This window comes from Muscardinus avellanarius (genome assembly GCF_963383645.1).
Source record: "Muscardinus avellanarius genome assembly, chromosome: 5".
NCBI classification, from domain to species: Eukaryota; Metazoa; Chordata; class Mammalia; order Rodentia; family Gliridae; genus Muscardinus; species Muscardinus avellanarius.
Window position 1 is genome coordinate 121,241,292 of NC_137790.1, and position 14,875 is coordinate 121,256,166.

Consider the following 14,875-nt stretch of genomic DNA (forward strand, 5'->3'; position numbering starts at 1 on the left):
GGTCTCATTTAGTCTTATGAATAAGATCTCGGGGGTAGATATTACTGGCAACATCTGGCCATAGGACTTTAGATAGTTTGAAACGTTAAGCACTTTCCCATATGATCTGGGCATTGTAGAGCTTGCCCAGGATTGGGGAGAATGAATCTGACATGCCCGTGCCAGGTCTGTAATCAGGAGAGCCAACGTGTTGGGCTATATAAGTTGGGCACGTTCTAGTCATTGTCTCACCTGCAGGTACATTCTTGGCATTTTGGAACAATTGAAGGTGTTATTTACAACACTTTCATGGAATTTGGAACACAAGTTCCATCTGTTATGCTTCAGCACTTGGCCTCAAACCTTTTGGTGACGAGAAGAAGTTTACTATTTCTGCGTTAGCAGCTTTAGCAATAACATATACCCCATCATGTACTGTATGTTTCATATGTATACACATATGCATATATATATATATATTACATAAACATACAGATGTATGATTTTAATACATACACATGTGCACACACATACCTACTTTACAAATTCTGTTAATTACAATGTTTATCTCAGTACTTAAAAATACTTAGGAGAGCCAGGTGTGGTGGTGCACGCTTGTAATCCCAATGCTTGGGAGGTTGAAACAGGAGGATCGCACAGGTTCGAAGCCAGCCTCAGCTACTTAGAGAGGCTCTCAGCAACTTAGTGAGACCCTGTTTCCAAATAAAATATAAAATAGGTCTGGGAGGATAGCCCAGAGGTAGAAAGCCCCTGGATTCCACCCCCAGTACCACAAAAACAAAACAAAACAAAACCTTAAGATTGTTATACAAAGAATAATTTTTGACACAAAAGATACACTCTAACTGTCATCATATGACTGTCTACCCCTTTTCTTTTAAAGTGAATCTTCTGTCAATTTTTTAATTTTTTTGTCACTATTGAGGAAAATTTTACTACAAAATTGATCTTTACTTGTAAAGATACAAACTTTGGTCACTATTTATTTGGTAAAGACTTGCTGAGGATCTGTTGAGTGCTAGGAGCTGGAGATGGATGTGTAAGGAGAAACCACTTCACAGAATTTACTACTTAGTGGAAGACAGACATCAGTCAAATGGTCAACCGGAAGGAAGCAAGATGGTGGCCGCTGGTGTTATGGCAGAGAGTGGCAGCCAGAGACCTCCCTGGAAAAGTCATTAGGCAAACTTAAAAGATCTCTGGTCATCACCTTTCAGAAAAATCCTCATTGTCTATTTATTTATAGAAGTACATCATGAATGAGTGGTTTTAGCCACCAACTCACCTATTGAAAAGCCGTACTGGTACTTTTTAGCAACTACAGAAAGTGAATCCATCAAATACCTCAAGAGGATAGTCATATTGTGCCTATAATCACATCCTTCCCACCTTCTCAGAAACTCAAACATGGATCACCCTGTTCTCATTTCTATCCAATTCTCCCTCCCAGCTGAACCCTCCTCTGCTTGGCTTTAAACACGCACAGGTGGCTCAGCCCTCCTTCCCTTCACCCACTGCCTCATGGTCTCACCTCCTTCTCAAAGCCGGGAGACTGCACCTCCTGGCCTCCTTCTTCTCCTGATGCAACCTCTGCTTCATTACCTCTCTGTGCTCACTAACAACATCAAGGTGCCCATCAGTGCAACGTGTCAGTCCTGGATTACTGGCCTGTAGGCAGCATTCAGCTCTGCTGATCAATTCCTCCTTCCTAAAATGTTCTTTAGTTTCTGTGGCACGACACTTCTCATGTTCCCTGCCTGCTCTCCAGACACTCCTCTCAGCCTCCTTCTGAGGCGCCTTTTCTTTGCCCAGCTAATCATTGTTGGAGGACCTCTCTTGTCTTCACTGTACAAGCTCTTCCCAAATAGTCTTTGCTGATTCTGCAGTGTCAAAAGCCACTTCTATGAGAAATATATATATGGGAAATATATATATGAGAAATATGTATATGAGAAATATATATATGGGAAATATATATATGAGAAATATGTATATGATAAATATGTATATGAGAAATATATATATGAGAAATATGTATATGAGAAATATATATATGAGAAATACATATATGAGAAATATGTATATGAGAAATATATATATATGAGAAATATGCATATGAGAAATATATATATGAGAAATATGTATATGAGAAATATATATATGAGAAATATATATATGAGAAATATATATATGAGAAATATATATATGAGAAATATATATATACATATGAGATGGACTCAGAAAGCTTTTTTTTTTTTTCTTTCAGTATTGGGGATGGAACCCAGGGGCATTCTACCTTCGAGCTACACCTCCAGCCCTATTTTTTTATTCTTTATTTTGTAACAGGGTCTCACTGAGTTGCAAAGGGCCTCACTAAGTAGCTGAGGCTGGCCGCGAACCCGGATCCTCCTGTCTCAGCCTCCTGAACGCTGGGATTACAAGTGTGGACCACCCGCCCATCTTCTCATGATGCTATTTATGGCATTATGGGTAGGGTTTTTCAAAGCTCATTTAGTCTGCTTTCAGGTTGGCATTTGGAGCAGACCGTCATGTAGCCCACAAGAAGGACATCCATCAAGGGAGAGCCTTGAGTGGAAACCAGTAGAAACTAGTCATTTCTAGTGTCTGAGAAAAGTCTTACAGAGAAGGCCTTTTGTATTCTGATCTAATTCTAAAACCATCTCTGTTTGCCCGTGTGATATGAGGGCCAGCATGTTCTTAATAGCACAAATGTTTGAAATAAATTCTGTAGAGGAATCATGATAGAAGGTTGTTTGAAAATAATCCTCCATTCTCTTTTAGAGCCCAAGGAGACCTCTTACGGACATTAGCATCCAAATTTCAAATATCTAGCAACTCAGAAAGTAATCACACCGGGGATTGCTCAGATTTATAGAGGAGAACAGGAATGCCAAAGCTCTGAGCTGTTTTTTTTTTCTCCCCCCCCCCCCCCCCGTGTGGTGTGAGAACAAAGGCATCCCACATGTCTTGAGAAACAAGATTGAAAGTCACGACCTAGTTCTTCCCCCTGCTTTTAAAAAATGTGACTGAGTCAAAAGCCAGATGCGTGGGGGATGGGCCAGCTGACTAACCCTTCTTGTCACAGGCATGAGACTGATCAGAGACACGGGGCGGCCAACAGAAGGGATTTGCATAACTTTCTGAAATAAGTTCTGTCCTGTTCCATTGACTTGCTCAATCTCTATTTTCTCGCTCATGTCGAGTAACGGGATCCACAATAAATACCTCAGGCAAGTCTCTGAGGATTCCTGAGTTATTTCTGTGATTTTCTAATCTTCTACTCTGTACTTTTATAGAATGGTTACTGAAACTGAATCAGCAGTTGGGGGGACTGGAAATAGTTTCTACCGTAATAATTTGCTGCATGTAACAATTTCCCACATATCACCTTATCAAAGTCCCTGTTCTTCTTGTGAAATGTGTGATCAAGGAGGTAGATCACTTCTAAAAAATTAGAATTGCTCTGGGTCTTTATGATACATCACAACACTACGGAGTCATTGTTCTTGGAATTTCTGATGTTTAATGTCCTTGACCTGGCTTCGTTCTAAAGGTTGAAATTTCAGACTCTGGAATCAGCCAACCTGGATTAAATCTTGGTTCTGCCACTGGGTAGCTGTGTGACCTTGGAAAAATTAGTTAATTTTGTTTTTCTCACATGTAAAATAGAGTGAATAATGGTGAGACAATGAGAAAACCGAACACACAGCTTATTTAGTGTATGATAGTTAGAAAGATAAGTGTTAGCAATTATGACCACTTAGCATTTAGTTTCTTCTGACTCTATGTACACTTAATTGAATGAGCATTTTGTTGATCACTAGATATAAACCCTAATACATTTCTGTGTGCCAAGGGCAAAGTTCATGGAAAGATGGTGAGAATTCACCTCAAGAGGGGACATGTAAGTTGGCTGGTATCTCTGTGTTTGAAAGATTCCCATGGTTTAGTCTACAAATGGTAAGAAGTGCTTTATATTTCTGGATGTCTTTCCTGATGTCTAATTGCCTTCTGTTTTATTCTTCATTTACGGAAACGTTGGCCAATGCTATGGTTAGATATATAAAATCCCCTGAAGAGCTCATGTGGTTCATGTTCAGAGTTGATGTAGTCAAGTCATGAGTGTTGCAATCTCATCAGTGGGTAAATCTACTGTGATGGATTTACTTGGTGGTAACCTAGGCAGCTGGGGTGTGGCCGCGGGGACTATGTTTTTGTCTTTGAATCCCCTTGCTTGTTTGTTCTGTCTTTGCTTCCAGCTGCCATGATGTGAAAGCAGAGTTTTTGCTTCTGCTCTCTCCCTCTATTTCCAGCAGCCATAGCCTGAGCTCTGCAGACTGGCCTGACATGGACTGAACATCAAAGTCTCCAAAGACTGTGAGAAAATAAATCTTCCTTCCTTTAAGTTGTATGGTCAACGGTTTTGGGTTATAGCAATGAGACTATTGATTGAGACAGCCAGCATTAAAAAAAAATAATACGGGGACATTGAATATGTGAGAACAATTATTATATTATGGGCAACTCCCTTTAAGAAAATACCAAAAACCCAGCTTATTCAAGTTTTTGATTATCAAGAAGTCCAATCCTAACTTCCTTAGAATCTTCCTTATGGAGGCTGGCAAGGCGTCTGGCCCCAGGGAGACCTTAATGATTCCAAGAATAACATGCCATGTACAGGTGGGCACAATATTGTTGGGCTCAGAAACAGGCAGGGAAGGAAACAGTACCAGCCTCCACTTACCAGGTCCAGAATCACTGAGTACAGTGCAGTGAAGGATCAGGCATAGTTAACACATTATCCACATCTTGAAGCATCACGTTTCAGTATTCAAAGCATATGTAACATTGCCATTTCTAAATATTGTACACTCACTCACTCAACAAATATTTATTGCATGCTAAAATCATGCAAAAAGTGTGCAAGATTTTCTCATATATACCTTCTGTCTTTAACTGGATTCTGAGTCTTTTTCGGAGCATAGGCGTCATACCTTCTTCATATGTCTATCCCAAGGGTTAGCCTGTAGAAGATGCTCAACTATGCAGTGGTGTACACTGCGTAAATGAACAGGAGTGTACGCGCTGTGCTTACACACAAGACACTTTGTCTTGATCCTCTTCAAAGTGAGAATCAGAGCAGAACGTGACTGAATATGTCTGGCAGCAGCATCATGCTAAATTAGTCCTTTCACTTAGAATAAATACTTAACTTAGCCAGGCGTGGTGGTGTACACTTATAATCCCCACGCTTGGGAGGCTGAGACAGGAGGATTGCATGGGTTCGAAGCCAGCCTCAGCTACTTAGTGAGGCTCTCAGCAACTTAGTGAGACCCTGTTTCCAAATAAAATATAAAAAAGGTCTGGGAGTATAGTCCGGAGGTAGAAAGCCTCTGGGTTCCACCCACAGTACGACAAAAAAAAAAAAAAAAAAAAAAAAAAAAAGAATAAATACATAACTTAAATGCTTATATAAGAATAAGAAGATGAAGTCAGCAACATATATATAAACTCTTTAGGGAGTCAAGAGTTTTTGGTGGAGACAGCAGTTTAAAAGAGGGTTTCTCCCAAACTCAAGTCCTCTTTCATGTAGCAAAAGGAAATGAGTGAAGAAATTCAAACGCACTGGAGTTTTCAGGGCCAAACATTCTGATTCGATACAATCTGCTATAAAATATCTGGCCTTGTTTGAGTTTTTATGGCTAGGTGATTTCAGTCTATATTTAACTGTGAGGCACACAAATAAGAACAAATGTGCAATGCATTCTTTTCAAGTGCATGGCAGTGAATTTGAGAAAATACATATTAATGGAATATTCTAGGTTTCTAAGTTTTAGCCCCATTTGGGGGGCCTTCCCTGGCCAGATGCAATTAAATATTTATTGGATGAAGGACTCAGCTTACTTGGAGTGAAAACTTTTCAGGGCCTCCCGGAGGCACCTAAGATAAGTACCTTATTTTGCCATGCTCGCAAATAAAGTTTCTTTTATGCCCTGTCTTTTTCACATGTGAAATGAGGTCTAATTAGAAAGGCTTATAATGGAGACATTCAATTCCCCGATTCCTTGTTTGCTTGAATTAACATTTCAAGAACTGGGGTGTTCACTCTGGCATCGGATTCTGTAATCAACCCACAATCTGTACCTCACAAAGGATGGCCGCCTTGACTGCCAGCTCCCTCCATCCAGGCCTTCCTGTGGGCTGTTCATTTTAATTGTGCCCCTCACATCTCCATCTGGCTAAATAAACACACTTTCTCCATTCAGCCTCAACATCTTGGCAGTTAACAAGAGGACAGACTTGCCACAATGGGTGATCTTTAAGATGCACAGAATCCTAAAATTAAAGGACTGGGTACAGGTGGTGTATCAATGGCTTTCTGGAGGACGGCTGGTCTATAGAGTAGCCTTGTGTTCTGCAGTTTTTAAATGCGGCTCCCATGTCAAAACTGCAGCTGCTGAGCAGTGTAAGCACTGAGACCTCTCTCCTCCCAAAGAGGAAGTCAGCCATCAGATAGCCCATTCCCAAGCACAGCATGACTTTTAAGCGTAGGCTTATTATCAACCTCTTTCCACTGGTCATACTGGGCCGAGTGTAACCAGGAGGTGGCCTGGGGAAGCCATTAAGAGCATGTGCTCTGGAGTCAGGCTGGGTTGAAATCCTGTATAAGCTTGGGTGGTTACTGGCCTTTTTGTACCTCAGCTTCCCCATCAGCAGCAAATAGAGGTAATATCAGTACTTACTGTGCAAGACTATTGTGAGAACAGAGGAAACGGGATAGGTGTGTGATGGGTTTATCACAGGGCTCGGCTCATATTCACTGACAAGTAGCCAGTGATTTTGCCTAAAGCAAGGTCAGTAGATTAAATTCCTTGGGCGGCAGAAAAGAAGTAGAGGGTGATATTCTCTCTGTGCATCTATTCTTTCCTTTAGCATGAATTCTCTTCTGCAATGCTATGTAACAACCCCCCCCCCCAAAAAAAAAAAATGCTTGTTTTTCTCCAATCCTTACGTCATTTGGGTGAAATAAAGAATACTCTCAGGGCAAATAGCCTTCCTTCCTTCCTTCCTTCCTTCCTTCCTTCCTTCCTTCCTTCCTTTTCTCCTTTCCTTGCTCCCTCCCACGCTGAGGACCTAACCTAGAAACTTACACGCGCTACACAAGCACTCTGCCAAGAGCCACCCTGCCCACAGCCAGGGTCTGTGCTCTTGATAACCAAACGCAGATAAGAAGGGGTTCTCTTGGGGAAGATGGCGACCGAGAAAAGCGGGGCTTAAGAGTCCCGCTAACAACCAATCTCCATTACCACAAAAAGAGCGCCTTTCATAGCCAGAAAACACCATCACCAGAAAAACAAAAAAACCACCAGGCTCCAGAGAGAAAGCGGACTGAGAACAGAGCTCAGGGCCACAAAGGAGACACACACGCCCGAGGACGCGGCAGCAGCGCCATACTGCCGGCGGCAGCGGCGAACTCAGCGGACGGCTACAGCAAGCCGAGGTGAGCCACTGCGGAACAGCCAGGCGGGATCTTTCGGCGCAGACAGCATTTAAAGCTCCCAGTGGCTGAGCTCAGCACACGCTGCAGGGATTCAGAGTGGAAATCAAAACCAGAGAAGAAAAAATACGCCAGCCTCATGGCCGAGGGCGTGGCAGAGGCGCCATATTGCCACCGGCGGCGGCAGCAGCAGTGAATTCACCGAGTCCAGTACAGCTACATCTACGTATTCAAGAACAGTGAGTCAAATTGCGGGTCACAGAGGAGAAATCCCAGTATTGTGCCTCCTGGGACTTGACCCAGTGAGGGAGTGGTGGTGGCAGAGATATCACACCATAGGAGAACGTGCAACCTGGCACCCCCCATAGTTTAAAGCAGCCTCTATCAACTCCCTGGGTCGGAGACTCTGTGATACAACCCAGTAAAGGAGTAGTAGGGTCTGAGAAAATACAGACTCGAGATCCAGAGCACCTTAAGTGAAGCCATAGTGACCCAAGGGAAGAACCCAGAGAAGGCACAAACCTCCAAAATCATGGGAAAGAGGAATAACACTGAAGTAATGAATGTGCACAACCCCACAACATCAGAACCTGATAAAACAGAAAATCAGAGATTTCTAGAAGATCAAATCAGGAAAATAACTGTAGAAATAATAGAGGTGCTTCGAAAAGAACTCAGAGAGAGCCAAAAAGAGATAAAGGATGCAATTAATGAAGTAAAGGCCTCAATTCAAAGCACAAACAACCGATTAGACCACATGGAGAACAGAATATCGCTCTTAGAAGATGAGCAATCCAAAAATGAATGCATAGTTTCTAATCTAGAAAAAGATATCCAACAGCAGGAATCTGACATTGAAGAAATATGGGTCCATCTTAAGAGAGCTAACCTAAGAATAATTGGAATAGAGGAGGGAAAAGAAAGTGATACCAAAGGGATCAACAATCTCTTCAAGGAAGTAATAGCAGAAAATTTTCCAAATATAGAGCAAGAGGTTGATACACAGATCCAGGAAACTTATAGAACTCCCTTTAGACAGGATCCGAGAAGAGGATCCCCACGCCATATAATTGTCAAAATGACCAATGTGGAAGCCAAGCAGAGAATCTTAAAGGCAACAAAAACAAAGGGCCAAGTGACATTCAGAGGCAAGCCAATTAGAATCACTCCAGACTTCCCAAACCAAGTCATGAGAGCCAGAAGGGCTTGGAGTAACATATTCCAAACTCTGAAAGAAAACAACTTTCAGCCAAAAATTTCCTATCCAGCAAAACTTTCTATCAAATTAGATGGAGAAATAAGAAGCTTCCATGACAAACAGAAACTGAAGGAATTTATGTCTTCAAAACCAGCGCTAGAGAAAATACTCAAAGAGATTAACTACAAAGAAGAAATAGGTAACACTCACCAGAACCAGAGAAACAAGAGTTTCCATCCAACAGACAACTAAGATTGGTTATCTGTGGAGATTCATTATTTATGTTAGTCTTTTACCTATCTCTAAATTGTATTGTTTGCCTTTATTGTTGTTAATTTTTAGGATTTCTAGTTGGAATATTAATATACCTTCAGATATAGCATTTGGAAATATTTTATCCAATTCTATTAGTAACTTTTAACTCTGTTTACATTGTCCTTGGATATACAATATTTTCTTTTATTTTTTAGGGAGTTTGTATATTCTTCTGTTGCCTGTGCCATTGAAATCATATCCAAGAAATCACTGCCAATTTCAATGTTGTGAGGTTTTATGACCCAGATTTTCTCCTAAAAGTTTATAGTCTTAAGATTTATATTTAGGTCTTTTATCTAGTTTGAGTTAATACTTATATGTGGGATTAGGTAAGGGTCCAATTTTATTCTTTTCCATGTAATTATTATTTTTCAACAATATTTAGTTAAAAGATTATTATTTCCACCACCAAATCTTCGTGGAAACCTTGTCAAAAATAACTTGACAATATAGGGAAGAAGTTAGCTCTAGGCTTGTATTTAACTCCAATGGTCTATATATCTGCCTTTAGAACAGTACTACACTGTTTCAATTATTGTAGCTTTATATGGTTTGAAATCAGAAAATATACATCTTCTAGCTTTGTTTTTGCTTCGAGATTGTTTTGGGTATCTAGAGTCCATATTCCATATCAGGATAGATTTTTTTCTGAAAAATAAATATATGATAGTTTCACCTAAAAAAAAGAAAAAAATATTCTCTGGTAAGAAAGAAAGCAAAAAGAAATATTGAAATGTTATCTTTAAGACATCAAAAGCTTGGTATCAGACAAATGAAACTGTTATGTGAGATTATCATTTTTAATTTTGGATAAATTGCTATAATACTAGATGTCAACCACTAAGCCAAGCATGGGAGGGAGGGATGGGGAGAGAATGGGGTGGGGATCGGGTGGGGGCTGACTGGGCGATGTGTGCATGTATGTCTACAAAAGTTTGTATCCCACTATGATGTATGAATACAGTGCACCAATAAAATAAAATTAAAAAAAAAAAAAGAAGGGGTTCTCTTGCTCATGTCTGGTTCTGTGTTTCTCTCCCTTCCCCCTCTTCTTATGACCACTGTGGTGAGATGCCTTTCTCGGCAGGAAGCAGAGATAAGCACATCTCTGTACATCTTTACAGCTTAGGATGCTGATGCAAGAGGAAGGTCGGCTGGGAGGCAGGGCTCCCAGGTCCCTGTGAGTCAGAGCAGCCCAGATGGTTCTCTACACCTGCGGGGGTCTCTCACCTGTTGCTTTGTCAGGGTTGTTGCACATGAAGCACTGCCATGCTCCTGTTGTTTCACTGAAGCCAAACACGTCGAAGAACCTCACCTCTTCCAGATGGAGCCGCACCTGGTCCAGATCCTGTTTCAGGAACACAGAGCACATAAGCAGATCTGCCTGCTACACAGCATTCTGAGACTAGAAAAGATGTGGAGTTAGGACGGCCAGTGGTCGGTGCTGAGGACCAAGAGGCAGCATTGAAAAACCTTCTGTGGGCCGGGCGTGGTGGCGCACGCTTGTAATCCCAGCATTCGGGAGGCTGAGACCTGGAGGATCGCGGTTTGCGGACAGCCTCAGCTACCTAGTGAGGTCCTCTGCAACTCAGTGAGACCTGGTTTCAAAATAAATAATAAAAATAGGGCAGGGGGTGTAGCTCAGAGGTAGAATGCCCCTGGGTTCCATCCCCAGACCCCCAAGGAAAAAAAAAAAAAAGAAACGAAAAACGTTCTGTGGGCCAGCGCGGAAGAGAGCAGTCAACTCACTCTCCTCCCTGGGCATGCTCTTAAACACAGATCGAGGGAGCACATTCTGGGGCTGGGTGTTAGGGATCGGAAGGTGCTGAAGTGACCCAGAATTTTCATATTTGCATATAGCTGTAGCTCCAGAATTTTTTTCTTTTTCTTTCTTTCTTTTTTCTCCTTTTTTCTTCCTTCTTTTCTTTTCTTTTCTTTTTCTTTTTATTCTTTTTTTTTTTGTGGTGGTACTGGGGTTCCTGGAAGCCCTTCTACCTCCAGGCTACACTCCCAGACCTATTTTTATACTTTTTTAAAATTTGGAAACAGGGTTTCTTAAGCCAGAGTGGCTGGCTTCCAACCAGTGCGATCCTCTTGTCTCTGCCTCCCAAGCGCAGGGATTACAAGCGTGTGCCACCACGCCCGGCTTCCAGAATTTCTAAACAAGAGGCACTTCCAAGTAGCAGTGAGACTGAAGGAAATATTGCTGGCGTTTTTTCTTTTTTAAATTTACATTCTGGCCCGGCATGGTGGTACACACTTGTAATCCCCGCGCTTGGGAGGCTGAGACAGGAGGATCTCACAGGTTTGAAGCCAGCCTCAGCTACTTACTGAGTCTCTCAGCAACTTAGTGAGACCCTGTTTCCAAATAAAATATAAAATAGGTCTGGGAGTATAGCCCAGTGGTAGAAAGCCTCTGGGTTCCATCCCCAGTACCAAAAAAATAAAATAAAATAAAAAAAGAATTTATATTCTGTATAAAATTAAGAACCAATTATTCACGTCCAAGATACTGTATTTTTGTGGAACCGGAGTTGAACCCAGGGGCATTCTACCTCAGAGCTACACCCTAAGCCCTATTTTTTATTCTTCATTTTGAAGCAGGGTCTCCCTAAATTGCGGGAGGCCTCACTAAGTAGCTGAGGCTGGCCGCGAACCTGCGATTCTCCTGTCTCAGCTTCCCAAGTACTAGCTTCAGGATACTGGTTTTATAAGGTTAGCTTTGCAAGGCTTTTGGAAAATAAGGGAATGGCTTAATTCCCCAGCGCTTTGCTCCAGCACTGCTTTAGACTCATGATGCGTTATCTTAAAAGCACATGTAAATTTTGCATTCTATTCCATGACGTAGCTCTGTTGGTTTTAATGGAAAATAATATTCTGTTATTTATCAGTAAATTAATTAACTTCCTCCCTCTGCGTGGCTGTGTAGAATTTGACACACCAAGAAGACTGTCTGTTTTGCCATACTCTTTGGCATTCTGCCACTGTGCTCCTGTTTAAAAGGCTGAGGCCAGAGTATCCATTAGATGATAATGGATAGAAAACCATTAGCCTAAACAAATTAAACAGCTCTCCTGTCCCCCTGAGACTTGCCATCATGTAAATACTTGTATCCTCTGGTACAGAGTAGCCAGGACTTCACTCTTTTTTTTTTTTTTTTTTTTTTTTTGTGGTACTGGGGTTCCTGGAAACCCTTCTACCTCCGGGCTACACTCCCAGGCCTATTTTTATTTTTATTTATTTATTTCTTTTTCTTTTTTTTTATTAGTGCATTATATTCATACATCATATTGGGGGAATAAAACTTGTGTGTAGAGATATGCACACATCACTGATTTAACCCCTACCCCATTCCCTCCTATCCCCTCTCTCCCTTGCTCGGCTTAGTGGTTGACTTCGATATGTTTAAGTACATTGTGTGTTTTAGAGATTTTCCTCTTCCCCCCTCCTTTCTCCTCCTTTAGGTTGTCTTGTTTGCTCCTCCATTTTTATACTTTTTTAAAATTTGGAAATCGGGTCTCTTGAGCCAGCGCGGCTGGCTTCGAACCTGCGCGATCCTCCTGTCTCCGCCACCCAAGCACGGGGATTACAAGCGTGCGCCACCACGCCCGTTGTTAGGACTTCACTCTTAAGAGGCTGCTTCTCCTAAAGGGGACAGATGTTTCCACTAGCCTAGTACCCACACAGGGGATTCGTGTGTTTGTCCTTGGTAGAGCTGTGATTTTATTTCCTTCCCTTTGGTGCAGACACTCTCATCTTGGCCACCTAGAGGAACCATTCTTGGTATTTCCAGGAGCTGGGTGAGGCGATCAATGTTTATACTCCGTATCATGAATTTCAAGAGCTAATGGTCAGGGGTCTGCACAGATCCTGTCCCCAAAATCCCTATTCCCACTTCTACATTTCTCCACGCAGGTGAGAAATATGTGAGACTATTAAGATCCTGGAGAGCACATCCTATCTACTTGGGTCGCAGTCCTATAGCGTCCCCTCAGAGTCTTGTCCTACATCAGGAATGGCATAACATCACAGGTTTGCAGGCTCAGAGTAAAGCCTGTTTCCCAATGAACTACTTGAAAGGTATTAGGAATGTGAGAGGAACCTTGTGAAAATTCTCACTCACTGGAACATAGACATGGTGAGGACAGGGGTTCTGTGAGTTCTGTTGGCTGCTGTAACCTTGGCTCCTTAGAGGTGTTCCACAGCAAGACTGAATAAATGCTTGGGGAATAATGAAAGGCGTAAGATAGGACTGGAAATAAACATTTTTCCAGCATTCTTTGTTAATACTATTATGGCTATGTCCCGGGATTGGAAATTCCTGGAGGTTCAACGTGCTATGGAATTTGGGGTTGCTGACATTTAATAGCTTCCTGCAGCGTTCCAATGGGCACTGTATAGATAGGAATGCCATTTTAACAAAAGCCATTTAAAATGTGTTCATTGGGGGAAAAAAGGAGGCTTTTTAAAAAAGAATGTTCTCCAAGATAAAGACTGAAGAAGCACCTGGGGGTTTTGTAGGTTTCAAAGGATGAAATATGTATTAAAATTTATGGGGGAAAAGCAGATGTTCATAAATATCAGTTTCAAACCTGCAAAGTCTCTGAAGTCTGGGCTCGGACATTGGCATTCAGATCACTTTTCTGTCTCCCACACAATTAAGGACCATTTTTCATTTACCACAAACACTACAAGCAAACAAAGTACCAGAAATAATACCTAAGAGTTCCTTTATTTTTTACTGTTCTGTGACCACAAAGGTCCCAGGTTGTTGCCTAGAATCCACATTTGTCTTGGCAAAGAGTTGCTTACAAATTTTAGGACAGATGGTAAGCCACATCTCAGTGTTCACATTCTGAAGCCAGAAGCAGGCTTACTTCTTCAGAGGATTCAGGTGTTATGCAAAGGAACTGGGTGAAGAAGATAGATGGTGGTTACGAATACTAAAGTCGGCACTCACAGCCAACTGCAAATAGAGAGACAGATGAAATGTGTAACTTCAAATATTTGTGGAAAATGAAAGTAAAACAAATAACAAAACAAGCAAGCATTAACCAACTACTAGTGACACCCGCGTTTTGGGGATTTTGGACTTCTTAAATATGCTTGAAGTCATTACTTGTCTTTCTCGTTTCTCTTTTTTACACTTCTGGGTCCTATCGTGTCCCCAGGTCTTGCTCCAAAATTGCTATATGGCTTCTATTTTTATTTGTATTTTTGGTACTAGAGACTGAGCCCAGCGATATTTTAGCTCCAAGATAACCTCCTGGACCTTCTTAATTTTTTTTTTTTAAATTTTGAAGCAAGGTCTTACTAGGTTTCTGAGGCAAGTACTGGGATTATAGGTATAGACCACCACACCCAGATGGCTCCTATTTCTCTCCCTTTTTAAAATTAAGACAAGAGAACTAAAATCAATTTAGAGAATTACAAACTTCCTTTTAAGACACTGGGTTCCAGAAATGTGGTACAAATGATTCATATCTAACCCCAAGTCACTCTGAGTATTTCAGTTCTAATGAGATTGTGGTCGAACTCTGAGATGACTGCAATATTTTTTACCTCCTGGTGTTCGTCTGTTTGTGTACTACTGGCCCCTTGAGTAAGGGAGGGTTTGATTACTTGCTTCTAATCAAGAAAAAGCAAAAGTGACGGGATATCAATCCCATGATCATCATGCACATGCATACCAAAGATCTATCCTGCTAGCAGGAAGATGTGCAGGAAGACTCTCTTCCTGGTGTTGAAGAAGCAGGTTGTATAGTTTGAACTGCAGGGAACTATGGTTGGATTCTAATAGCCAGTAAGAGATCGTATCCTTCAGTCTACAACTACAGATAAAC

General features: G+C 41.5%; 1 protein-coding gene across 2 annotated transcripts in view; it reads right to left on the minus strand.

Moving 5' to 3' along the window:
* VEPH1 (ventricular zone expressed PH domain containing 1) overlaps window positions 1-14,875 on the minus strand; it is a gene marked incomplete at both ends in the record, with an annotated part of 173,389 nt that overhangs the window by 10,448 nt on the left and 148,066 nt on the right. For both annotated transcript variants that reach the window (XM_080695762.1, XM_080695761.1), the window contains one exon: window positions 10,263-10,380. In XM_080695762.1, coding sequence (XP_080551888.1) covers window positions 10,263-10,380 — 118 coding nt within the window. The remainder of the gene's footprint in view (window positions 1-10,262; window positions 10,381-14,875) is intronic.